This window comes from Rhamphochromis sp. 'chilingali', assembly GCF_963969265.1.
Source record: "Rhamphochromis sp. 'chilingali' genome assembly, chromosome: 7".
NCBI lineage: Eukaryota > Metazoa > Chordata > Actinopteri > Cichliformes > Cichlidae > Rhamphochromis > Rhamphochromis sp. 'chilingali'.
In genome coordinates, this window is record NC_137934.1 from 1,579,631 (window position 1) to 1,607,396 (window position 27,766).

Here is a 27,766-nt window from a genome sequence, read left to right on the forward strand (position 1 = left end):
CAGCTCTGAGCTTTGTGCTCATATCAAAGCAAAAAAACATTGTTTTTTACACTCACACATGCAGCTGCTTCAGTTTGGAACAACAAACCCTGATTCTGATCCTCATTTGCACTAAACTAGCTCCGTGTCTCCCTTACACGAAACCAAATCATATACATGCACACGGAGCCGCGTCAGACAACCAGGGTGACAAGCACCTCGAAGAAAAACCAGACAAGCAATCACAGGGAGCTGTAACATTTCTGACAGTGCGTCAGACAGACGCTGTCTGCATTCAGGCTGCTTCAGAGGGGTGAAGGACACGAGCGCGAGGACTGATTGCACCTCGCTACCCACAAAAAAATCTAACTTAGTGGCTGAAACAAAACGAGTCACAGGAGGGTATTTACTGAGAACCGTGAGTGATAAATAGGACAAGAACCAACGTTACTGTGCTTTAAAACTGTCTCCGTGCTAACACTGACACGGATATGTCCGGTTATGAGCTTCAGGAGAAAGAGCATCCCTCCCTGGTGAGTCGTACACGACGCTCTGACGAACCTTTGGTCTTTGTGGACACTGCGGAGCAGCTAATGTAGAGCGGTTTCCTACGACTGCGACAGGAAACAGCATTCTTCACCATGGTCACTGGATTTCTCCTGGCTTTGCTTAGCAACTGATGAAAAAAGAAGGGAATCAAATCCAGGCCTAGTCAGTGCAGTCACACAGGATAAAGGGTGCGCTGACCCAACTCCTCTCAGTCCTCGTATTTCTGTTTTTTCCTTTCAGGAACGAGCTATCAGCCTGCACAGGACCGTGCTTTGATCACAGAGTGGAGCCTAAACCCGCTGATAAGGTTTCTGCATTGTGTCACTGCTTCCACACAAACAGGCGGACGGGCAACACCAGCAGCTCTGCGCGCCTCACGCGCATTAAGCTCTGGAGTGTGCATTATCGTTTTCTGCGTGCAGGAACGATAATCTTCATGGCTATAAATGGAGGAGCGTAAACTTCCAGAGGCCATGAATGGAGTTTTTCGAAGTCGATTGGCTAGAAGCAAAGAGGCATTATGGAGGATATGATTAAGCCATTAAAAACTTGAGAATGTAGGGCAAGTGAATCACTGCTGGCAAGACAGACGGTTTATCGCAGCTCTGGGAAATTATCTGTAACTTCCTAAAACATATCATCTAATGTTGCTGGATACACACAAACACCTACGCAGCAGGAAGCCTGATAACACAAGTTTGTGTGTTCTGGAGCATCTCTGCAGTTTAGAAAAAGCAACCAACAAGCAGGTAACAAGAAGGTGGGGGCGGGGCCACACTGACCAAGGGCGGGGCTACACTGACCAAGGGCGGGGTCACACTGACCAAGGGCGGGGCCACACTGACCAAGGGCGGGCTACACTGACCAAGGGCGGGGCTACACTGACCACATTCATCACAGCAGATCGCTCTCAGTTTGTTTTAGATTTTCTTTAGTTCATGTTTCAGTTCATATTACTGACTTTAGCTCATGGGCTGGTCCCAGTATGACCTACAGGGGGCTGGGCCAGTAAAACCAGCACACATATTTAAAGGACACCTCCGAAAGCCTGCGTTAGAAAAAAGAAACAGAAACAATCTGTTTTCTCAGGTCCATCATAAACTCATCCTGTCACGAAGGTCCAATAATGATGCTGTTCCTTTCATGCAGTGCAGAATCAGAGCAAAGGCGGCTGCGTCATCAGGCCAGTGCACTAAAGAGTTATAGCAACTTATCATTTAAGGTGCTTTTAAGTCGTTTTTCCGACTTTAGCTGTGAACGTGCGGCTATCAGGGAACGTTTTTGTGTTTCTGTGTGTGGAACAGTTTGAGTGTGGAGTTAAAACAATGTCCAAACATAAAGCACTTCAAAAAGAGGAAATCCACAGAAGAGGAAAAGTAAATGTCTCGGTTCAGTAAGTTGCTGCTTCGTTCTTATTCAGATTTTACAGTGAATGCTCCACAACTGGAGGTCATTGGCTTTAATGTGTGGAGTTATGAGTTGTTAAAATTAAATAATATGATAATAATTTGTATTTTAAGCAGTTTAATAGTCAGTGTTATTAGAAATATGTCTATTGCTGACAGATTATGGACGAGGATGGAATTAAATAAGTGTGCACTTCTTCCCAATGCTTTTGGATATGTAAACTGAGGATAGTTAGAGGGTATTTTGCTTTATCTTGTATAGTTTTTTTGCTAAATGACTTTCTGTATATTGTTTACATCAGGGGTGTCCAACTTCAGGCCTCGAGGGCCGGTGTGCTGCAGGGTTTAGACGTGTCCTTGATCTTTACCTAAATGACCTCCTCAAAGTGTCCTGAAGTTCTCCAGAGGCCTGGTGATGAACTAATCATCTGATTCAGGTGCGTTGACCCTAAAACCTGCAGGACACCGGCCCTCGAGGCCTGGAGTTGGACACCGCAGGTTTGCATGATCAGAATAAATTGAGAAAACAGATCTGTTCAGTGAACAGTCAGCATGGATAACTCGGTTCATCTCCTGATGCCAAATTTAAGACCTGTGCTCAGCTCAGCTCCTTTAACAATCTGGGGAAGCTCCCTTTGTTGGAACTCACAGGGATGCTTTGTAGTCTGACATTTTTCTGGCACACACAAAGATCCACTGTCCCCACAAACACACCACCGCTGTCACCATCGACAGAAAATCATTGCAGCATTAACTGCAGTGTTTAATATCATCTGGTCGGCAGCTTGACTTCACAATTTGAAGGCAAGCTGCTCGTCTAAAGAGCGGGCCGTTTCATTTTATAGTCGCCAAAGCGATCAGTCAGCTGTGCGTGTGACGTGTCGGGGAAAGGCTGATAAAGCTACAGCAGCAAGGTCACCCCACACAGAGGCATTTTTCCTTGACTGCTAATGCAGCTAATGTGCAGCTCAGCGCTTACACCAGAAGGCGAGGAGAGAGGGAGGAACAGGAAATACATCTCTGCGGAGCGTGCGATGAATATCGGGGGACACAGGCGAGGAGGCAGATGCAAGAGAGACATTAAGTTCAGAGTCATTAGGCACAACACATGTGTCATTATATCATACTGCACGACATTCATCAGCCCTTTCATTACGAAGCCGTGGGAGGGCACAAAAGCAGAGGCTCGTCTGCCGCTGCTGTGAAAAGCAGCTCTTCTTTTAGGAAGTTCAGTGGGATGCTTTCCCCTCACGCTGCTGTATTTAAAGCAGCCTGTGTGACACTCAACCTGACTAAATCTGTCTGAGGCAAAGCTGAGGCATTCAACTCGCTGAAGAGGCGAGAGAGCCGGAGATACAGAGAGAGCGGCGCTCTGGCAAAGAGTGCACGGGTGACTGCTTAATGTTGTTCTCATGAGGACGAGGTCAGACAAGTTTACAGGGATAGAAATGAGTTGCAGAAAGAAGCAGTGGTCCAAGGATGGTTTCGGACTATCACCTGTGAACTTATTGTCAAATTTATTTAGATTTTACATCAGAGAAAGGATCACACAGGTTTTCCTGTGATCACAAAGTTACATTTATTTTTATTCCCAAGTTTTGGGCTAACTTATGAAGAACATCCACATCTACAATCCACTAACTGGTGTTTTGGGTCAAAAGAAGCTTTTAACAGCACCGTGAAAAAAGTGAACCGTTATCAGTGCAGGAATAACCTCAGCACATACGTGTCCTTAATCCTAAACCACAAATTGCATGGCCTAATTTCCATGACAAATCTTATCAACACTGGCCTCAGAGGGAACACAAACTAATTGCTGAGGCGTTAACGTTGGGTGTCTAATTAATCCTTGAGACGCGGGCTTTTGAGTTTTGAGGCTACAAAGGAGGATGGCTGCGAGGATCAAAGTCATTCCAGTCTGCTGCAGTGGGAGAGATTAGCAAAATACGGTGGAGGCACGGAGACAATCGAGCATCCGAGCCTTTCGGTTCCAGAGCACAACCAAGACCCCGGCTGCACGAAGAAGTCACCCTGCCCTTGTGCTTTGCTCGCTGACTGACACTGACACGTGCGAGGGCGTTATGTGATATCGTAGTAATCCCACTGAAGTCCCAGAGCCTCTTTTTCGTAACCCATGCAGGAGAACAGACACAGGAAGGAGTTACTGCTGCAGTAACTACTGACAGCGGGTTGTTGTTTTGATTTCGTAGTTTGTGACAGATGTGAGTGATTATGAGTTTCGTAAGCATGCATGTTGTTTATGCACCAAACTAAAGGAGAACGTTAGGACAAAAAATGTAGCTGGTTCCCTAAAAACACAGTGGCTACTGCAGGGGTGTCGAACTCCAGGCCTCGAGGGCCGGTGTCCTGCAGGGTTTAGATCTCACCCTGGGTCAGCACACCTGAATCACATGATTAGTTCATTACCAGGCCTCTGGAGAACTTCAAGACATGTTGAGGAGGTCATTTAAATCAGCTGTGATGGATCAAGGACACATGTAAAACCTGCAGGACAGTTGGACACCCCTGAGCTATTGGCCTCAAGGCTTTTCCCTTTGTGTATATAATTAACAAGTATTTATTATAAGTAAATGGGGCAGGTCACTCCAAAATCTTATAGTTATTTCAGCTTTTATATAAAAATAGGAGAACAAAATTGCAAATCTGCAGAAAAATACATAAAACTCTGCAGCAGTGTCTCTTTTCAGAAATCCTGAACCAGTTACTCAAAGAAAATACACAAACCTTCACGTAGGAACGAGTTTCTCTCACCTAACAGCTGATGGAAGCTGGCAGCAAGCTGAAATTTAAGCTCAGCTTAGGGCAGCAGCATTAATGTTTACATCGTGTCACACTGCCATGAGCGCGAGCCCCTCCTCACAGTTGAAAGCACCCTTGCTTCTGCACAGCGGTACAGTTCACATTCTCGAAGATAGCTCCATCATGTTTAAGGGAAAGCAGACATCTCTGATAACTCCAACACTGGGAGCTCACAGCAGAAACAGTGTCGATAAACAGCAGCACAGCTCAGAGGAAAAACCCTGGATTTCGTGGTGAACTACCCCTTTAAGAACTGCTTCATGGAAACGTCACTGCATCATTTCATCATCGCTGCTATCGGTGAAACAGTCTTGATTCACTGAACGACTGCAGGTGTAATAGTAGAGCCAGATGTGCTGAAAATCCTTTCCCACTATTTGCATCTCTACATGCGTGTTTCTGTAATGCTGGGCGAAACTATTACACAAAAGCATCTGTTTTCATGTAGATTCCCACACTGTAGATGGTTTTGAAGTTTAACCATCCATTTATGATCTTATGCTTATTTAATTCAGGCAATGCGAGCTCGCTGGACAGGTCACCAATCGCTCGCTCGCGTCCTGAGATTCACCAGGCTGAACCCACGCTGACAGAATGTGCAAACAAAACAGGACAAACCTGGATTCAAACCCAGCACCTCCTTACTGTGAGGCAACAGTGCTAACCACCACACCACCTGCCACGCATGTTGATGTTTATTTCTACACATAATATTCTCGAGCACAGATGGGAACAATAAACATCTCACAGCCTAGTTCATGTCACAGAAACCTTTGGAAGCATTGGGCTATTATGTCTGCTGTTAAGTTACTGTCCCTGCACTGTGGGAAGCACGGGGACTTTCTATAAACTCATCTCTTCTTTCATTAAACTTAATAAACATATCGAGTCAAACAAAGCCAACATCTGAATAAAACTGGGATTCCTCTGATCTGACGATTAAAAACACAGTGTTAGATGTCTGATCAAGCATTCAATGCTTTCTGCACAGCTCTGCATACTTGACACTATTTAGATTTGTCCTACACATGTGTGTCTAGCCAGCCTTAAAGCCCTGGTTTCTTCTCTTTGCCCCGGCGCTGCCTCTAGCTAGTCGAGCCACCGTAAAGTTGAACTCATCTCCATTTCACTGGCCCTCCAACAGCCTGTAACCCATTCAAGGACCACTGGGTGCCACCCTCTCAACTGGATGACAGGCTGCTCTTCCATTCGGCAGCTGCCTGCTCAGGTTACCTCGACCAAGAGTGGAAAGAAGGTCTCATCTGCTGACAGCCCACTGCTCCACTGCATCACTCTGCAGCAGCACTCAGGAGGCACAGGCTGTCTCTGCACCCCGCATGCAGGAAAACAATCCTGCCTTGGCAGCTGAGGCTCCCTGTCCCAGCTAATATTGTGGTCTGATCCAAAAATAGCCTCACTTGTAAATCTTGCAAAGAGACAACTAAGATATGGGCTGTTCAAATCCACTGTCAGAGGCACGGAGTATTAACATGAAGCAGGCTGGTTCTGATTATCCTTTGTAAAGAAGAAGGAGGGAAAAGTCGATTTTATGATGTACTTTTTTCTTGCAGCCTCCAATACAAGAACAGCACCGGAGACCAAAATACAATGAAATGTGAGGAGGTGTGAACCGAGAAAAGGCAAACACTGCGAGCTCAAAGCAGATTAAACATGCACCTGTCCTCGAGTCTGTCCAATAGCATGGAAACTGACACTGAGGTGCACGACGCGGTGTGCAATAGTGCAGTCCACCTGCAATAGTTCGGAAATCCCGAGGAAAGTGATCTCGAAGGTAAACAACCTTAAACCAGAGGAGATGACTGACAAGAGAGAACCCCCTTCAATAAAAATAGGCTAACTATCAGCCAATCAAGGCCCGTGAGCTGCGTGTGAGGATAGTATGGACAACAACAGCTGCCCAGAGGGAACAAATGGGCTCATAACAGGAGGCAGGCTAATGGGCTAAACAGACAATAACCGACCAGAAGGTCATAACTCGGATGTGCCAAAGTGGCCATTTTTCCTGAACACCTATTATCACAGCAGTGAATTTTGGAAACAGCACGAAATGCCAGTCAGAGCCATCGTTTACAGGCCTGCTGCCTGACCAGGTGTTGATTTTGGGACGCCCTCGTGGAGACAAAAGAACCGTGCCACCGCGAGGTGCGCGACGGCAGTGCGCCTCTTGTCTCGTTTTCCAACAGCGTCGCCTTCACCTGTCCTTCCCCTCCGCCTCCTCTCACTCACCCAGCACGCCGGAGGAGGTCTGTGGCGGAGCCGAGCCTGGATCCGGCCTCTCTGCGTCTCCTTGCGGCGCTCGGTGTCGGTGCCGGGAACTCTCGGGGCCGTCCCCGGAGGTGGTCGCGCTACCGGCGGCCGCCCCGGCTGCAGCAGCGCCCGCCGCTGCCGTCCCCGTGTCGGGCATGCTCTCTATCAGCGAGGAGCGACTGAGGATAAAGGTATTCTCCGGGAAATCGTGCAGCGGTGTCGCATCTCAAGAGGAAGGCAAAGCATGGGTGTAGCGTGGGGGTCAGAGTGGGGGTTAAATGAGAATGAAAGTGAAGTGAAGGTTGTTGGCGTTGGCGCAGCGGCGGATCATCCTGGTGGTACTCTGGAGCAGGATGCGCGGTTAGATGGAGAGCGCTCCTCCAACCACTACAGGAGGAGGGACAAAGAGAGGGAGGGAGGGGTGGATGGAGGGGGCTGTGTGACACACATGCACCTTCACGGTCGCTGACTGATTGTTGTCTCAGATTACATTACCAAAAATGTTAAATGTAACAAACCCGCACTACGCACGCTGTAGGAATTAAAAGAATCTGTCTGTTAGGATCATTTTATGCATGCATGTAATAGCGGTTCCTCCATCTCTGAGAGAAGTGTATTTTTATCACCTCGCAGGCTGCAGATCGAGGCCAAAAATAGAATCCAAATGGCTACATTAAAGGAAAACTCATTCAAAATGCATGGTTTTCACAGTGATGACATTACTTCACAGGCAAGATGCCCAATCAGATGATCTGGTGCTTTTAATGTGCACGCCTTTGATAATCCTTTCATAGACTATCACTCTTCTTTGACTATGATGGGAAAACTGAAGAAGCTGTGCAAAAAATATCTTCATGGATTAAATTTTTAGTGACACTTGGGTGTGGCTACCGGTAATATCGCTTCTCAGTCAAACACTCTACAGTAAACACGGCGTGGGGCTGTGTAATGTTTGCTTTGCTGCTTAATAAGCTTGGTCATTCCATCACTGTATCGCTAAGGCCAGTTTACATGGTCACACTGTCTTGAAAAGAGAGCAAAGAGCAGTCCTCCACCCTAAAGAGACACACGGCCCTCAAAATAAATGTTGTTACAGCAGAGCGAGTCAGATGATCCTCTGCAGGTAAAATATGTGCTTTGTCTTAAATTACTGTGTCTGCCCCTTTTCAACCTGTGGGGGAGTTGCTAAAGCATATGTTAGGAGTGCTTGTGTGTGCAAGGAAGGTGAACACAGCTATCGTTGTAGACAAAGATCATTTCATAACCTGGAATCATAATCGGGGCTGAGAGGTAACTGTCTCTGTTTGGACTGTATTCAGCAGCTGTGAGGTGGCAGCTGTCATGCTCTGTGCACACACTGAGCAGTCTATAAATTATTTAGATCCCAGGTTAAAGATTGCTCCCAGGCCTTGGGCCATGCCTCTTCACCGTGTACACAATCTATCATCTTCGTCGTCCCTCCTGGAGGCCGTGGTTCACTGTGCGGCTACAGAGGCAGGCTGGCAGCCCGCCCCCTCGTATGGCTCAGAAGCATCTCATCTGTGAGCACAAATTCTGCTTACTCACCACTCTCTGGGATGACAGCTGCAAGACGCTGCAGTGGGGCACGCACGCGCACACACACTGATGCACACAGTCTCTGTTTATATTCTGTTACATGCACGCATTTATGTAGTCTATGAAGAACCACAGATCAAAGCACTGTTAGTTTTAATAGACAGAACACAATCTAAACAAATACTGTAAAACTTATCATTTGAAATAAATTAAAAATAGTAGTGCTGTAAGAATAACCCTGTTTGCACTGCTGTTGATTCTCACACACTAAGGAATACTTTCCACCTTGTGCTGAAAAAAGCAAAACTTGACTGCTGATTTGTTTCCTGGTTAACATGTGCATTCTGCATAATGTGCCAGAGGTGTTTCCCCCAGTCTTTGATGATTTGGTAAGTAAATTGGCAGTAAAACAAACTGTGGTCTGTCCTGAACTGAATTTTACATCCTCCTTTTTCATATACTAACCACAAAACAAAGGTGACAGACATGTTGGCACGTACATCACACAAACAGTAGATCCTTTGATAGCAGGTGCATCACTGAGTTAATCATTTGAGTTCATGTAAACATAAGTTTAAAAAAAACAGTAGTGATAAAAAGTGAAACGTTTATAGCCGCAATAAGAACGATATTAGCTACATACACAAAAAGTAAAACATTGGAATTTGCAGCAATGATCGATGTACACCAATGACAGTGTTAATGAACCTTTTTGTGGCCTAAATCACATAAAATCCCTTCATATTAGAGGAAGATTTGTAAATATCACAACACAATTTCAAGTTAAACAAGACAACAAGAGTTATTTTCATGCTTTATTTCATGCAAAGCTACTTTTGTGGGGGGACAAAAGATTACTGTCAAACAGATTCCTTCCACAAAATAACCAACATTTTATATTTTAATGTTTAAATGGATGTATTTGTTTAACGTGATATAAAACAACAAAAAAGGCTGAAAATCAGACCTTTGATCCCGGAACGATCATATTTGAAATAGTCACACGGACCGAATTTTCAGCGTACGATGGGCGTGGCTTGAGATGGATTGACAAGCGTCGAACAAACGGGAGTGCTTAATCTGCTGTCGTTGTGAGAAACGCTAACCAATCGAAATCAAGAGTGGGAGGAGCTACATAAATGTGACTGAAAGATGGGAAGGAAAAGTCACGAGTGGGATGAGTGTGTAAATTATACTTTAATATAACATAAGATAAGACGCAAAAGAGTGAATGTCCGGATTTGGCAGCTAACATTAGCTTCACAGACACTCCGACGTTAACTGAAAAGAAGCAAAGTGGAAATAATGTGTTGGGTGTTGGTCTGTAGGAGAAGCGGCAAATAAATGAAACGTTTGGTGTCTCATACTGATGCTGCCGCTGCGGCCCGTGTGTGGTGGGATATGGAGAGCTGCTGTGCACACAGTCAGGATGAGGTTCGTTCTGTTTCCCGGCCTCTATGTCAAATTCATGTCTTTATTTTTATGGCTGCATTCACAGAAGCAAAATAGTGCTATTAAAATATAGATTTCTTTGGGCACTTTTCATTATTTACCCACTCAAGTTTAATGCTTGTTGTTACACTGACTTAACTTTCAGTGTTGTTTATTTAAGTGCTCATTTATAACTTTGATTTTGAGTTTAAATAATATAATAGAGATATAATAACTGAAAACAAGATGTAGAATATGTTATAGTATGAATCAGTCATTTTCTTATTTCCAGCCGTGGAGCTCCACCCTACAGGCTCTTCTCCTCTACCTGTGGTGGAGCCCCAGCTGCACTGGCTGATGCTGACACCATCTTTGCGCTGTCGTCCGGGCACGGCAGGTGCGGGGTGGCAGTGGTACGTGTCAGCGGTCCCGCCTCAGCTACAGCCCTGAGGTGTATGGCTGGGTTCACGCAGCGTCTGCCCCCTCCACGCACCGCCCTGTTACGCAGCATCACAGACCCCCGCTCCACAGAAGTGCTGGACCGTGGGCTCGTCCTGTGGTTTCCAGGTCAGTTCCACTGGACCGTTCTAACATTTTGTTCTTCTCTGTTTTTGTCTGAGAATATGAGGATGTGGATATGTTTTTGTTTAGAAGCACATAAGTTACATCCATGTCCAAAGGTTTATCAGCATGTCCCAGATATGTAGACAGACTCGTACTTAATTATGATAACAAGGAAGTATTCCCTCAGCCAGTGTTATTGTTTTACATATCAGCACACAATATAAAAACGATGTAGTGTTTGCCAGGCAATAAAAGTAGGTAAATACAACCTGAGATGAATAATGCCTTATGATGTATTACACAGTGTTGTTATTCCTCAGGCAGGGACCACACCTTAGTTCTGATTAAACAGTGCTTATTGAAACAGGATGATGGATGGAGCGAGCAAAGATCTTGATTGATGCTGCGGTTTGGGAAAGGCCTCAAAGAGGATCAGCAGTTTCTTCTAAGTCCTGGGTACCAACAAGAGGAGAGGGTGGGTGGGGTTGGGATGCTAAGCCAAAATATAGAAGCAGTGTGTGAAAAACTAACTACGCTCCATGATTCAGGAACTGGTAGAACCCCATTTAGCAGCAATAGCTTGAAGTATTGTTGTGGAGGATTATAGGCTCACTCTTCTTTTCAAATGTGCTTCAGTTCACTGATTGTTTGTGGCTATTTATTAAGCCACAAGGCTGTAAAACAAGCCCAAACCTTCATCACTCCATCACTGTGCTGAAGTATTTGTGCTAAGATGCTGTTGGTCTCATCTGCCTAAAGCACATTGTCGCAGAAGGCTTGTGTTTGGCAGATGCAGCCATGCAAACAAAACATGCTAACTGAGTCTGAGACGTAGTTCTTTGTTTAGTTTTTTCCCCCATTTCTCTGAACACGACCTGAGCTTGGACTGACTTTGGTGGAAGGTCTACGCCTGAGAAGTGGAGCATCTGCCTCGAATGTTTTCCACTCGTGAAATAAGGTTTTTCACTGCATTGTTTGGAAATAGCGTGTAGAGGCTAAACGGTGGAAATAGAGCGGTGGCTGCTTTAACGGTGGGACACATTCTCTAAACAACATGACAGAGTTTGGTAAAACCACGTCATTTCTCACTAACCCACAACCATAGCTGCTGTGTTTGATCTAAAACCAGTAATAAATCTTTCCAGCATCTCACGTCCTGCCCGTTATTCACTTCAGTTCTCTTTACATATTTAAATAACTAAAGGATGCACAGAGTGTTGTTATTCCTTTGTTTGTTTCATCAGCTCCTCGTAGTTTCTCCGGAGAAGATAGCGTGGAGTTCCATATCCACGGAGGTCCCGCTGTCGTTACTGCTGTCTTACAGGCTCTTGGTAAGATGTGATTCTCAGTATAATGTTTTAAAAAACTTGATATAATTCAATGTGACAAGCAAACATATCCAGACTTGAGATGCAGCCGTCCCTTTGAAGAGCGTTTTGAAGTTTGAGTCTTTGTAGCTTCCTGAGCTCTAAGCCTCCGTAAGTACGATATCTGTTGGAGTCAGGCGGCCATCCATCACTGCGACTTAAAACAGAGAACTGACGCATGCATCGCCGCGTCTGAGATACTTTTAATATGTGCTGTGGCAAGCGTGACAGTCCTCCTGTGCTTGATGTTTTTACTGCAGTTCTCCTGTTGACCTCCCAGGGGGCAGCATTGTACAAAGCAGAGAGTTTATGTGCTGTAAGGTGTTTTTTTCTAAGCAGGGAGGAATATTTAATATTACATTACCTTTGTTTTCAAGGTTCATTCACATAAAATTGTTGCCTTCATTTGGAAACCAAAAACACCGAGCGTGTCGGTGAGATCAGTCGAGTAAAATGTCTGTAATCAGGAGACGGTGACCCACGTTTGGTTTTGCACTCACTATTGTCTCTCCTGATGAGATTTGCAAAGTGTCTGAGAAAACAATGAACCTACTTAACCTGTAGTTGTGCCTGTTTTTGCTCTCTGCGTGAGTCATTGACCTTATGTTTTGTCCTCAGTGTGTGCATTGTGTGCGCACACGTCTCATACATTTCTTCATATTTGTGTTTACGTGTGTTTTTCAGGAAGCGTGCCTGGCTTGAGGCCGGCCGAAGCGGGGGAGTTCACGCGGAGAGCTTTTCAAGCAGGGAAACTCGGTTTAACGGAGGCGAGTGGAGAGGAATGTGTAAAACACATTGTTGTGCATCTAGAGTTATTATAGCGGCTGTTCGGGGATTTCATATGCATGAAATGTAAACAGGGACAACTTCTCCTTTTGCGTATTTTGCCCTTTGGCGATTTTATTTCATTGAGTTGTCTGATATTCCCACATTAATGCAACAACTGGGCCTCTGTAGATGTTTTTTTTTAATATACAGCCTGAAGCATTAATAAAAGTCTGTTTGGATTTTCTGTGAAGCATAAAAACTAATATATTAACCTCACACAGGACATTGGATATGAATAACACGTACGAACAATTTAATAAAGTTTTTAACGGACTGTTTTGAGAGGAAAAGTAAAATAGCAGATGAGCCAAACGCTCGCAGGACTTTCAGATAAGATGAGTCTTATTGGTGCTGAAAGGAATTTGGCATCAGTGTCTAAGCTGAGGCAGCGACATCCCTCTCTAAACAGCAGCAGGATGCACTTTCCTGTAGATAACACCTAATGGACATAATAAGGGAAAAACACTTGATGAAACAGCCCGCACCACTTCTGAAAACTGTTGTCAGTGAACACAATTCATTTTAAAATTCGTGTTGGAAAAGATGATGGGACACGTTAAAGTTTGCAGATATGTTCTTTGGAAATCGTGGGCGCCAAAATGGGTTCTGCACGTATCCCAGCAGCCAGACTCTGGGTGCTGAACAGGCCTGAAGACCCACATCTGCGTATTCAATGGGCTGCATTACATATATTTATATACGCCTCAACCAGAAAGGGCTGAGTGGGGGGGGGGGGTCAGACGAGTTCAGTGTCTTCGACCAAAAGGTCAAAGGTCAGAGGGCAAGTTTCCTGAAAATCCAGTGACTGCGATAACTTGAAAACAGGTCAATGTAGGATTGTGAAACTGTTGCTAGCACAGGGATGTCTGCTGGGAGGCTGAGGGGAAGCGCTGGGTGTTCCCAGTATTTTATACCCTAAAACTCCTGCAGTTTGTGAAAGATGTCGGCTTCATCAAAACCAAAAAATTATTAGTTATGTTGTGTTATGTTAAAAAATAATAACAATGACATTTCTAACTTTTAACATTTGATATGTTGTGTTTAAATACTCTTTGAATGATTTGGAAATTATTGAATTTTTCACTTTATTTTAAACTTTTTGGGAGAAACGTTTGTTATGACAGGAGACAGAAAGGATGTGTACACATTAAACATTCCAGTATAAGGATATATGTAACATATGGTGTGTGATTCATAGGTGGAGGGGCTTGGGGATCTGATCCACGCAGAGACAGAGGCCCAGAGGAGGCAGGCTCTTAGACAGATGTCAGGCGAACTGGGACGCCTGTATCAGGACTGGAGCGACAGACTGAAACGGGTACGTCCTCTGGTAGAAAAGCAGCTGGTCTGAAGAAGTATTTGCCCGTTTTCATGATGTTTTAGTTATTTCTGTGTCACACATACATATTTAATTCATTTACACCTGCCGGACCTGCTGAATCGAGAGAAAATGAAGTAGTATAAAAGATCTGAAAGAGAAACTGCTGAGAAACAAAGTCAGCTTGGAAAGAGTCGCAGAGCATCGTCTTTCAGCTGCGGGGAACAACCCAGGAGTGACCGGCCGACCAAAATTACTCACATCGACGACTCATCCAGGAGGAAGAACATCTAGAGAGCTGCGGGGCTCATGTGGGAAAATAAATTGAGGACCTATCCTGATGAGTCAAAAGCTGGACTTTTTGGAGTATTTGAGGTCATCCACGTCGCCCCAGCCAATCACAGCAGATGGCTCCGCCCCTCCCTGAGCCTGGTTCTGCTGGAGGTTTCTTCCTGTTAAAAGGGAGTTTTTCCTTCCCACTGTCGCCAAAGTGCTTGCTCTGATGTTGTTGGGTTTTCCTCTGTGTGTATTATTGTAGGGTCTACCTTACAATATAAAGCACGTTGAGGCGCCTGTATAAATAAAGCTGAATTGCATTGAATTGAAAAACTGACGCGGCGATTCAGTCAAACCTGGTGGTGGTCGTGTGATGGTCTGGAGCTGAAACCAGGAATTCTGCCGCCTACAAGAAAATCCTAAACTTGCTCCGGTCTTCAGCTGGACTGGACGCAGCAGCTTTGACACCCGGTCTCTCCTCCTCGCGTCTCTGCACAAACAGAAAGCATCTGTTTTAACTCATTCCGAGTTAGCTTGGCACCTGAAACGAGGGGAACTTCTGGAGTTTTCCCAGAAGAAACTCAGGAAAGAACCTGTCCGGACTGTGCTGTAGGTCGGGATTCACTTGCTTCGTACCAACACAATGCATTTTTGTACCTCCAAGACTGCAGTGTTGATGCAGCAACCTATGGGAGTCTGAGGCTTCCTGTTTTCAAGTTGCTGCAGTCCGTGTGTTTCTGTTCAATGCTTGGATTCAAAGTGATAGTCTTTCCAGGGCACATGTACACAAAGTACTTTTAAAATATTAAAGTCAGTTCAGTTTGACCTCGCAGACATGGAATTAAAAGAAAATCATATGAATCCAATCAGCCAGCGTAACAGTTAAACAGAAGGTTTCTAAAGTCTTAATAACTTTTTTAAATGATTGAACTTTTCTCACAGATATGGATAAAATGCTCAGACAGGAGAGTCAGCAGCGGTCGAGTGAGTAACGGCAGCGTTTCCTCGGATCAGTGATGTGATTCACTTTCCAGAGAAAAATAAAAAAACTGTAATTTTTAGCATTCGTGGCATCAGACCTGTGTTAAGATTTTTATTTCCTGAGGAAAAGTGTGATATTAGTGAGCAGACAAAGCGGCACATCTGTTTCTGACAACTGTCGTTTTAGAAAAGTGGTTAAAACCTGCTGCAGTGTTTACTGAACGTCTGAAGCATGGCTAACGTTTATCTGAAAATGACCACGGTCGAATAAAAGCATGATACAGTACGTGCAGCGGTATTGTTCTTCTTATCTGTGTGAAGTATCCTGTGTGTGTCATAAATCAGTAGGTGTAGCTCAGGTTGGGAGAAATGAACGCAAATTTAAATCCCAGGTTAGACCGTTTTTGCTCCGATACTGTAGCTCGGTGCCTTATTTTGCTTTATTATTTCTAAAGATTTAAAAAGCAACGATGTTCATTTGTGGTTGAGTTGATGCATGCAGTCCAAAATGATAAAGAAGTCATTGTGAGTCAGGCCCAAAGTTAAAGGACGCTGACGTGTTGCCGTGCGTTGCTGTGCGTTTGTGTAATCCTGACCTGATCGTGGTTTTTGTTGGTGTTTTGCGGAGGCAGCTCACAGGAGAAGGTCGCTGACTGCGGATGAACACTTGAACTCGCTGGATGTGGGCCAAGCCCTTTTGTACTCTGACCTGTTTTGAAAAGCATAAAACGTTGGTCTTTCAATACTTTGGCACCAGACCTGACCAGCCGGTCCAGGTGTTCTCCCCTGAGAAAACCTTCTTAATTTGCTTGTTGGCAGCTGCTGAGCTCGGTTCCCAGAAGCTTTTAAAACACGGCTTTATTTTGGACGCGCATTTCTGAGAAGATTGCTAATAAAAAAGTATCCTATATGTTCATGTTGGTGGAGGTCAAACCTGCATTTGACACTAAACAATGCGGCTTTTTTAACCATAGGTTTCCCACATTTAGAAATTGATTCAACTATGGGAATCTGATGCTTCCTGTTTTTCTGGAGCTATACCGCTATTGTGTTTATGTTCCACAGTGTCAGTGAAGATACTGATCTTGGTGGAAATGCTGAAGCTTTTCTCTATACAGAGCTATTCCTGAGCTTAAATCTGGCAGTGAAGCAAACCTACAGAAAGACTCAGCAAAAGGGATTTATGTTCATATCTGTCGTGTATTTTTCTGGCCTGGTGTCACATTTCATGTAAATAAGCTTTGCAGTAAAAATAGAAAAAGTAGCTTCATTTTTGTAAGACTCCTCCAGAAATGTTATGCTTAAGTCATTGAAGGAGCTGAGCTTTAGCTCCCTGATTTCACCCCTCCCCTCCCTGTGTCTTCACAGTGTTTGGCCCACGTCGAGGCCTTCATAGACTTCAGCGAGGATGAGCTCATTGAGGACGGGGTCTTGAACCGAGGTACCTGTGCACTTTGACCTTTGCGAAACAGCAACAGGGCAGTCATGCTTTGGGGTTTAAAGGGGTTAAAGGGAGAGAGGAGTCCGACTGTTCTTCCTGTTATGAGCTCTAAGTGGCAATTTTTCCGAGGGTCATTTTCTTAGGATGTGTTGAGAGGACGGCCAGAAGGGGAGTTGAGGCATTTCAAAAACAAGCCTACTCCCAGGAAGAGTGCCGTCAGCGGCCCGACTGGGTTTCCTATCCTCTCAGCAGACCTGAGAGGGAGCGACCTCCCCTGTGAGTGTCGCCGGTCGTCTGGCACTGCCAGATTCTTTCATAAGTCTCAAATGTTTTGAGATTTGAGCACAAAGCCTGGGAACGGGTGTTTGTTTTGGTGGTGACTAATGTTGGCTCATGCCACAGAGCGGAAAATAATAATAGACTTAATAATAGACTTTCAAAAATAGGAAAGGTGGTATAAATACTTTGCTTTTCCACCTGCAAAGATTTATCTGACATCGTGTTCATTTTTACCTTCAAAGTGGCCAAAATTTGAGTGAAGTACTTTGTCCATCGAAGAGTTCGAAGAGTTTTAAGGAAAAAGAGGACAGCAATGTATTTTATAATGCCTCTGTGTCTGTGCTGATCCCCTCATAGTGGACGTGTCAGTAAGTGATCTGCAAGCGGAGATTGAGCGACACCTGAAGGACGAGAGACGGGGCGAGCGGCTTCGCAGCGGGGTCCAGGTGGTGATCGCGGGAGCTACGAATGCAGGAAAAAGTAGCCTTCTTAACAAACTCTGTAAGAGAGCCGGAGTCGGACACACCCTCACATACAGCCAAAGGATCAAATTATAATGTACAAAGAATATTTTTAATATATATTTTGATGGCGAATCAGGGAAAAAGATATCTGTCATCTCAGAAGTCAGAGGAAGTCTGTGCTGCGTCCCATCAAGCACAAGAAACCTGGTTTTTCCTTCTCATCAGAAGTTTTTAGCATCTGTTTGAAAAGTGCAAAAGTTTCTGATGGATCGATCCGGCTCATCCAGTGCAGCATCAGGAACGACTTTAGGGAATCGCAGCACATTTGGTGCAAACACCAACGTGGAGTCAGAGACGAGCCGATCACGGCCCAGCGTCACTGAGACCACAGTGAACATGTTTGTGAATGAAAACGTGGACAGCTTGGTTACATTTTATATCCAGAAGTCAACATTCAGCTTCACTGTGACATCAGCATGGTGATATATTTAAAACCATAATTCAGACTTGGGCTGGGTTTAAATATCGATTTCCTGATTCAAATCATTTTTAGTTTGAATGAAGCGATATCGATTCATTAAATGTATTTTACCAGAAACGCCAGAATCTCAGGTTAAAGCTCACAAAACGATTTAAAACAGCAAATGAGGGCAGCTACACGGATCCACACAAGGATGCAAACACGAGTGTGGACCGTTCACCCGACAGCACGGACACGCCGTCGGGGCTGAAAGTCGACGTCTCAGATTCTGAAGCTGCAGGTTTCGTCACTCTGACCAAAACTGACTGAAGCAGCAAAAGAAGATGAAAACTTCTCGTCATTAATCTCTCTGACTTTGGCTGTTTTGTTTCCACCACGATAAAAGTCTCACTTCCTGCACAGCTCTCTCTCTCAGTGTACTCGGAGACCAGTTTACCATCAAAATCTCTGCTTTCTGCATTATTCACTGATTATTACGCACAAGTCGGCTGTTGTGTTCAGAGCTGTCGGCCTCATTTCTGCTGTTCAATCCAGAGGAAATGTAAACTTTTTAAAATTCTGCCTCTGTAACTTTGCTTCACCTCAGCAGCATCAGGTAACGTTCACATGTTGATTCATGGTTTTCTTCAGTTTTTGATTTACTGCAGAATATTTTTAAGGCCATCTGCTATAAAAAGCCAGGCCTGTGTTTTATCCTCAGTCACACAAAGTTACAGCTCTGATGAAGTGTCAGCTTTGTTTTTATACATAGAAGTCGATGCTCAGCCCTGATTCAGAACCAAAGAGGAGATTGTGACCATGTTTCATATTTGGTTGGATAAAGAGTTGGTGACTTACCTTTGTGCCCAGTTCCTTCAGTTCAATCCTTCATATTCTTCACTAAATGTGAAAGAATAATAATGAAAGGAGTCTGGATGGAAACATAAATGCACCTGAGAGCTTTCACACCTTTACGCTGCAGCTTAAGTCAAAGAGTTTGTTCTAGTTTTTGATTAGACAAAACTTTCACCTTTCGTCTAATCAAAAGGTGAAAGTTTTTAACTTCTGTTTTTCATCCCAGATTTTTGTATGAAAGACGGGAACCTTTATCTCTGTTTTACGCTTGTGCTGGTGCTTCAGGTGACAGTGGAGTCAATCTGTAGTAGGGCTGCCACAGACGATTATTTTGATAGTCGACTAGTCAGCGATTATTTTTGCGATTAGTCGACTAATCAGATCATCATCCACTGGACGTAAAACTACAGCTTATTGCACCAGCAGCATCTGGTCTTATATAACTATCATTAGCTTACAGCTTGAAGTGTTTGTGCTAACTAAAAATAAAGACAAGATGATAGTTTATTAATTTTTAATGAAATTTGCAGATTGTTTCGGTGAAGTTTAATAAACTCCTTGCTTTCTAAAATATAACAGGACACCGGAGTAAATTCTGGAGCATCTCACACTTCTGATAATCAGCTGTCTGCTTGATGTTTATTCAGCTGTGTAAAAACTATAACTTTAATCTCAGCCAAACCGATTTACTCAGGAACAAATAAAATACTGAAAAAAGCCAAACAATAACATTTTTAAGTTATCTAAGTGACTCATATATCATGTTTAACCTGAGTAGCGAAAGACTGCGGTGGGTTTGAAAACGATTTGCCAGGAGTCCGGTGTTCTCACGGCTCTAGTTAGCCTTGCCCCCGGCTAACTATCGAGCTAGTGGGTAACAGACGTCTCCGAAAACGTCGGAGCGCTTTTGAAAATATGCGGTGTCTTGATAAACTGAGCCGATATTTGAGGTTTACACAGCTACATTCTCGCCTGAAAATATGTTAAACGTTTATTTTGTGACCCAGAAAGAATAATAAGCGTAATATTAAAACTAACTAGCTGCCGCCATTGTTGGAAGCTGAGCTGGGCCGCGCTATGAATTCTGGGACACAGCTTCTTCTTCTTCGGGGTTTAACGGCAGCTGGCATCCTTGTACATGCAGTGCTGCCATCTTCTGTTTCAGTCCGTTATTACACTCTTAAATCCTGCTACTGATTCCTGCGTCTTTTGTGATCTTACAAAGCTTCAAACGACGCGTCGACTATTAAATCAGTCGTCGACGATTTTGATAGTCGACGTAATCGTGGCAGCCCTAATCTGTAGAATAAACACTTAAAAGAATAAAAACATTTAAGATTTAAGTAATATTTTCACATTTGTTAGATACGTTTCTGTAGAGTTTAAATGTGCCGCTTCTCTCTAATTATGTATATGTTTGGTGTTTTGTAATATGAGGACATGTTTCCTGACATAATGTCGAACCTTTTAATGTAAGCTCTCCGGTCTTGAAGCTCGGATGTCTTCGTATCAGAGCGATCGGTGTATTTGACAGATGTCAGATAAAGTCCTTCCTGCTATGATTCGTGCTCCGGTGGCTCGAGCTCACACCCAGAAGCACAGATATGTCAGCGTTATTAGACCCGGGAGATTTCTCTGGTTATAAATGATCTGCTGTATTGCAGGTGATGAAATGACCAAATTATTACTTTGAGAAATGCACACAATGCTTGTTTTTTTGTGACAGGCAAGTTTATTCATTAACATTTAAAAACATTTTGTATTCCAGGTCAGAGACCTGCAGCCATTGTGTCTCCCATTGCTGGCACCACCAGAGATGTGGTGGAGACGGCTCTGGACCTCGGTGGGTTCCCCGTCCTCCTGAGTGACACAGCTGGCCTCAGAGACAGCTCGGACCTGGTGGAGAGAGAGGGCGTCCGCCGCGCTCGGGAAAGGTAGCGCATGGAAACCTCTTAAAGTTGGACTTCTGTTGCATTGTTTTGCTTTCATGTTAATAGAAAGAAATGAAGACTGATGTTCGAATACTTGCACAGGACAGGAATGCAAGTGAGTATTTATTGCAAAGTACTGCATTATGTATGATTTAACAGAACATATTGGCCTGCAGACCAATGCGAAGTGACCCTGGAAACAAAGAAAGGAAGAAATAAGTCATTTCTGTAATGTCTGTCCTACCCCAGAGTTTATATTGATGCTAGTTATAAATACACAGTGCAAACACTCTCAGGAGGTTGCATAACGAAGAGTCCCCTTTCCTCGTTGTACCGTCGAGAAGTTTCGTGTGTAGGAGAGATGAACATACAGTATCAGGCCATTCAGCATGACAACACATACATCTCTGCAGTCGGACTCAAAAATAGAAAACAGTATCCGCCGTGATGGAGCCGCGAAGGCTTTAAAACAAGTTTAGAAGTTCCACATAGAAATGGTAAACTAGTAAAGACATGAGGAATAAATAGCAAACAGAGGAAACATGCAAACGGCACAGAGAATAAAGAAACAGGTCAAGAGTAGAGGCTGGTAGGAGCCCCGAGGAAGCAGGTGAGGCACACAGAAAATCTTCTGTTTGACAATTATAACTTAAAGCTGGTTGCAGTGCATGTATGCCCGCCAAACGAGATAGCGCTGGGCTCTACAGTGTTAACGGAAGCTAAAGCCGAGTCGTTAGTGCCAAGTGTTAATAAAATATCTGCACACCGAGTGTGTTTGATTTAAAGACAGACTTTCTCCCTAATATTAGTTTTAGAAATATTGGAAACAAACCTGAAATCATAGAAGAGATCAAGGTTATCAAGGTCTCAAGCACAGGCTGCGCCACAGCGTACTTAAACCAAAAATGAAGGACACATCCTGAACGGTATTATCTATGACTCATTTGTGCCTCTTTAGGGAGGTGAGGTGGTAGGACGGCAGGAAGTAGGCTTATTTAGACTACAGCAGGTTTTTAAATATATTAGACCAGATCAAACTTGTGTAAACTAGTCGGGCAGATGGCTTCAGGTAGCTGATTCTAACAAGGTTTCAATGTCAGTTCAGTGTGCGAGCTAATGAAAGGGCTAAAACCTTAAAGCTTTCACATTAACTTTACATAAACAGTGTATGTTTCTACACCACATAAAGACAGCTGAGCCCTGTGATGGGCAAAGGTGGGCTTCGGTCCCCCTGCTGTCCTAAACTGAATATGAAGTTAAGATGGATGAATGGAAGGACAGATGGACGGGTGGAGGGACTGATGGAGTGACAGATGAATGGGTGGAAGGATGGAATGAAGTACAGATGCACGGATAAACAGATGGATGGATGGATGGATGGGTGGGTGGCTAGTATGTGAGTCAGTGGGACATGAAGGGGCCTGCAGTGAAAGAAGGACCCTCATACTTGCAGGCTGTACTCACTGGTATAGAGTAAAGTGAATACTGAACCTCATACATGTGTCAGCCTTCACAGTACTACGCTGTATTTTTCTTATTCGTCACCTCCCGACTCCCAAAATGAGCACAGTATCAGCTTTGCTGTCACTGCTGGTATAAATCCAGGTGTGTCCAGAGGAATGCCATTTCCAGTGCAAATGCAGTCTCATCCCTTCACTCCTTGTTTAAGTTATGTGCCTGACCTGGTGGCTCTATAGGAAGGGCAGGCAGTTTGTGTTCTGTGGGAAACTGCTTTTGCAGGGAGCAGGAGAAAGGCTCGTGACCTGGGTCACTACAGGAAGGACGTGGTAAGTACAAGCATCCGCCTCCACTCCTGCTGCTACCTCGCAGTGAGACGGATGCAAGGAACCAGTATTTCACGTGAATACCATTTAGAGTGATGGGATGTCCCTGCCAGCTTTTCCGGGCTATAGCTTATAGTTCGTTTGTGAAACAGAACAACAGTCTCTGCTCTGAGATATCTTGGTGCGCAGCCAAGAGCGGGCACAGGTGGTGGGAAACGTGTTTGGGCTTGATGTATTTCCCAACAGTACTGCCATAGATTGTAGAGCATAAAGGAGCTATACTTTATCCTAGAGGAACCACCTGTAGCACAAAAACCACCACAAAAGCAGTTTTGAGTGCCGGTGTTTGTTCGTCTGTGTACAGTGCAAGATACAGATGTGAAGGTCATGGTCGGTGGGGTCTGAACCATAAATCGTCAAAGTAAGAAGTAAGAGGCCCCAGATTATTTTTACTCAGTACTCCTGGTTTGGACTACAACTACTTTCGCCCTTCACCTTCCTTTTGACCTCAGCTATCGCCCATAAAGTGTCCTGACTGCATCTTACGATTTTCACGCTGTTGTGGAAAAGTTGCCTCAAATAAACACATTTCAGGATCCACGTCTGAAATACTCACGACTGTCCTTGTTGTGGTTACCAGAACACATTCAGCCATGGAAACACACACGGTGATGAGAAATACCTGCCACGCCATCATTACAGGTCGAGTGTCAGCAGAGGGTTTGTGACTAAAGTGGAGGCTGCTCTGTTTCTCCAGGGTGGAGCAGGCAGATCTGACGCTGGTGGTCGTGGACTCTGCTCATCTCCCCTCTGAGGTAGACCGAGCCGCGGCGTTCCTGCGGGAGCACCTGAGGAGTGTGCTGCCTGACACAGGTACCGTGCCATGCGTTTGTCTACTGATGCACCGACTGCATTTTAAAGACGTTTGACTTTCACAGAAAGCCTTGGTGCCTGTAGCTGTCTGCAGTTAGTTAGTTAGAGTCTTAAACACGTGCATGAGGTAACCCCAGGCAGAGACAAATGAGGATCAGTCAAGTTAACTTACCACATCATGTCCTGCAGACAGGTGTCTCCTGGTGTTGAATAAGGCCGATCTGCTGCCTGAGAAGCAGAGACAAAAGCTGGACACGGAGCTGAGGGGTGTCTCTGGTCTCCCTGCTGTCCGTCTGATCTCCTGCCAGACTAACGAGGGACTGAAGGCCTTCCTCACAGTGCTGCACAGCAGTGTCCAGACTCTGTGAGTTTGAGTTTTGTTTTGTTGCCCCAGTGCGAAGGCCAAGTCTCATTTGAATGTCCTCTTGCAGGATGTGTGAGATGGCTGTACAAACTGAACTGATGGCAGGGATCAATCTTAACTGTTTATTTGTTAAGGCAGTCTTCCCAGTGCATCTTTATCTTTGTAGTTCTCCTCCAGAGGCTCTTCACATTCGCTGATTAACTTCCTCTGTAGGTGTGGCGACCCTCTGTTCGGTGCCCCCACCCTGACACAGGCTCGCCACCGGGCCCACCTGCAGCGGTGCGCGGCGGCTCTGGCTCAGTATCAGCGGTACCGTGACACTGACCTCGCTCTGGCAGCCGAAGGTGTCCGTTTAGCTGTCACCAGCCTGGGCCGGATCACTGGACGGGTCGGCGCAGAGGAGATCCTGGACATCATCTTCAAAGACTTCTGCATTGGAAAATAAAAGAGTGAAAAACTGACAGATATGCGATCGCCGGCTGCTCTGAGAGGAAAATCGCATTCCTGCAGTCTCACGGTGTCAGAAAACAGGACTGAAAGGACACCGCTGGGCGCTGAGCCAGGCGTCGACACACAGCTGAAAGAAAAAACTCTGTGTTCTTGGCCGCTGAACGCGTGCGCTCCCAGGACGCTAAAATGTTTTCTGTTGATGCTTTTTATCAGCCAAAATAGTTTGAGCATGATGACAGGTGCCTCAAAGGCCCAATATACCGAACAAGTGTTTGGCAAGCCTTGAGTCGTAATTTGAAAATAGATGTCGAAATCCTTTGAAGATCGGCCTCCTGGGCTGCAACACAACAGCCCAGATCTTTCAAATATAACCTGCAAGGTCATGGACTGAAGGTTTGGGTGTTTACTTGTACCGCAGGAACATGACTTATTTTTTTTACTTTGCGCCTTTATTACATTTATTTATTTTCCAAAAAAGAACTAATACTAATCAGAATGATTGTGTCGCTTTGTTACATGTTGCTGTGTTACGTTACTTTGGACCCTTAAATAAATGAGATCGTGTGTATTTTTGTAACAAATAAAAATTCTCTTTAAAGATACACAGAAGCTACGTTCTTGTTTTTTTGCTGAAGATAAAACAGTGAACTAAAAATACTCGGTGCCCTCTTTGAGTCACTAATAATAAAAATAATAATATAAACCACGGTGCACGGTGGTTAGCACTGTTGCCGCACAGCAAGAAGGTCCTGAGTTCAATTCCAACATCAGGCCGGGGTCTTTCTGTGTGGAGTTTGCATGTTCTCCCCGTGTTTGCGTGGGTTCCCTCCGGGTACTCCGGCTTCCTCCCACCGTCCAAAGACATGCAGCTTGTGGGGATAGGTTAATTGGATAACCCAAATTGTCACTAGGTGTGAATGTGCGAGAGAATGTGAGTGTGAATGGTTGTCTGTCCCTGTGTGTTGGCCTTGCGACAGACTGGCGACCTGTCCAGGGTGTACCCCGCCTCTCGCCCTATGACAGCTGGGATAGGCTCCAGCGCCCCCCACGACCCTGAAAAGGATAAGCGGAAGTGAATGGATGGATGGATGGAATAATATAAACCCATCAGCTACTCGTTAACAGTACAAAATTAGCCTCCCTCATGCTATTAAACATCAAGGGATTTTTACAGCTTTTCAAAACATATTACTACATATTACATAATAAACAAATATAACACACACCAATGAGTTAGACTGCAGGAATGTCTTAAAGATATAAAGACCTGGATGGCCTCTAACTTTCTGCTGTTTTGGCTTCCTGTTAAATCCAGAATTCAAATCCTGCTCCTCACATACAAGGTCTTAAATAATCAGGCCCCATCTTATCTTAATGACCTTGTAGTACCATATCACCCTATTAGAGCACTTCGCTCTCGCTCTGCAGGCCTACTTGTTGTTCCTAGAGTATTTAAAAGTAGAATGGGAGGCAGAGCCTTCAGTTTTCAGGCCCCTCTTCTGTGGAACCAGCTTCCAGTTTGGATTCAGGAGACAGACACTATCTCTACTTTCAAGATTAGGCTTCAAACTTTCCTTTTTGCTAAAGCATATAGTTAGGGCTGGACCAGGTGACCCTGAATCCTCCCTTAGTTATGCTGCAGCAGACGTAGGCTGCCGGGGGATTCCCATGATGCACTGGGTGTTTCTTCTTCACTCACTATGTGTTAACAGACCTCTCTGCATTGAATAATATCTGTTATTAACCTCTGTCTCTCTTCCACAGCATGTCTTTATCCTGTCTTCCTTCTCTCACCCCAACCAATCACAGCAGATGGCCCCGCCCCTCCCTGAGCCTGGTTCTGCTGGAGGTTTTTTCCTGTTAAAAGGGAGTTTTTCCTTCCCACTGTCGCCAAAGTACTTGCTCATAGGGGGTCATATGATTGTTGGGCTTTTCTCTGTATGTATTATTGTAGGGTCTATCTTACAATATAAAGCACGGCTGTATAAATAAAATTGATTTGTGTAGAAAAGCGATTTAAGTGACTTTGACCATGGTGTGATCGTTGGTGCTAAATGGGCTGCTGAACTATTACAGACCACATCCACAAAATTGTCTTAACGCACTTTGTGCCCCTTAGTATCAGATGAGCATTGTCCAAACACCACAGCCTACCTGAGCACCGTCCGTCCCTTTATGACCACAGGTCTGCAGGGGTGGCATGTCACAAAGCTCGGATCATCCTGGACTGGTTTCTTGAACATGACGGTGAGTTCATTGTACTGGGATGACTTCCACACTCCATTGCATCACTGGTGAAACAGGAATGTGTCGCTCAGCGATGATTTGAATTAATCTTTATTACACAAATTTAAAGGTGCACGGACGTGTTACAGTAGAGAAGTAAAGGCGAAGAACAGATTGCACGAATCGCATGCTTTAACCTTCTTCATTATGCATTACATATATTCCTGTCTGTTCCTACAGAGACTGGCTTAGTGTTGTCTAAAGCCAGCGTTCCCTTTGTTAGACACATTCTTGTTGGCACTGCTTTCTGTGCCCTTTGTTTCCCTGTCAGTTTAGCCTTGATCAAATATTTATGTTTCCACGCTGAACTCCTCACCCTTCTTCCCCAGTTGGTGTCTTCTTGCCCCGTCTCTGACGACATTTGCACCTCTGTTACCCAGCACCACCGCTGCCTTTCTGCCTTTTCTGCGTCTCTGGCGTCTGGCTGTGCTATCTGACCTTTCCTCTTCCTGTGCTGCTCTGTCACCCTTTTTGTTGACTTTCATGTTCTGCGTTGATTAATTGCAAAACAAGGGAAGTGTAAACTAAAAGTTGGGCTTGTTGTCAGACAAATTAGTGGTAGTAAATTCTGGAGCTTTGTCTTTGAAGCCCTGCCCGTGTGCGATGGCCTCCGGGTCACTGTGTTTACTACAGCTGTGAAAGTCGGATGTTTTGTATATCAGTAGGAAAGGTGTACTTCTTTGGGACCTCACAACGCTAATGGTGCCGCTCTGTGAAAGCTCAGTGGTTGTTGTCAATTTTATGTGTCCTGTTGATATTTTATCTACAAATTCATGATTCCCAGAAGAATAATTGCGCTGACGTCCTGCACCACTGTAGTGCTGATGGCTTGGATCTGCATTCATGCTTCGTAAGAACCAAAAAATGTAATTTTAATTCTTTTTATATGGAGGGTATATGACAGAGATCTGTGACAGTAAAAGCGCAGCTCTGGATATTCTCGTCCATCAGTGCCTCGTGTTGACTAAACCTGAGGTGTTTTATTTTAGCTGAATCATCACGATTCAGTGCCCTGAGTTATAACAATGTAGTTAAACAAATTCAACATGATAACATGTCCTCATAATCATCAGTCTGCACACGAATGGGAAAAAGAGATGACGCATAAGCTTAACCTCATCGTCACAGTTTGGTCCATATGTGACTGATGATGGGTACTTTTAGCTTCCTGTAGGTTTGATTAATGACTGTCTGCTCCGCTGCAGCCAGGTCCACCCTGCACGCATTTTACTTAA

The 27,766-nt window shown here is 44.6% G+C and overlaps 2 protein-coding genes across 3 annotated transcripts in view; one reads left to right on the forward strand and one right to left on the reverse strand.

Moving 5' to 3' along the window:
- The window catches only part of ano8b (anoctamin 8b), a 39,892-nt gene extending 32,493 nt beyond the window's left edge, over nt 1-7,399 (reverse strand). For both annotated transcript variants that reach the window (XM_080886744.1, XM_080886743.1), the window contains exon 1: nt 7,002-7,399. In XM_080886744.1, the coding sequence (XP_080742870.1) occupies nt 7,002-7,179 (178 nt within the window). In that variant the 5' untranslated portion in view covers nt 7,180-7,399. The remainder of the gene's footprint in view (nt 1-7,001) is intronic.
- Nucleotides 7,400-9,625: 2,226 nt separating this feature from the next.
- On the forward strand, nt 9,626-25,819 carry gtpbp3 (GTP binding protein 3, mitochondrial). The gene is made up of 11 exons (XM_080887525.1): nt 9,626-10,013; nt 10,303-10,577; nt 11,819-11,905; nt 12,626-12,708; nt 13,968-14,087; nt 16,713-16,785; nt 17,422-17,565; nt 20,612-20,777; nt 23,316-23,431; nt 23,621-23,795; nt 24,009-25,819. Exons 1-11 carry the CDS (start codon nt 9,949-9,951, stop codon nt 24,238-24,240), a joined length of 1,536 nt encoding a protein of 511 aa, XP_080743651.1. The 5' UTR covers nt 9,626-9,948; the 3' UTR covers nt 24,241-25,819.
- Nucleotides 25,820-27,766: the final 1,947 nt, after the last annotated feature.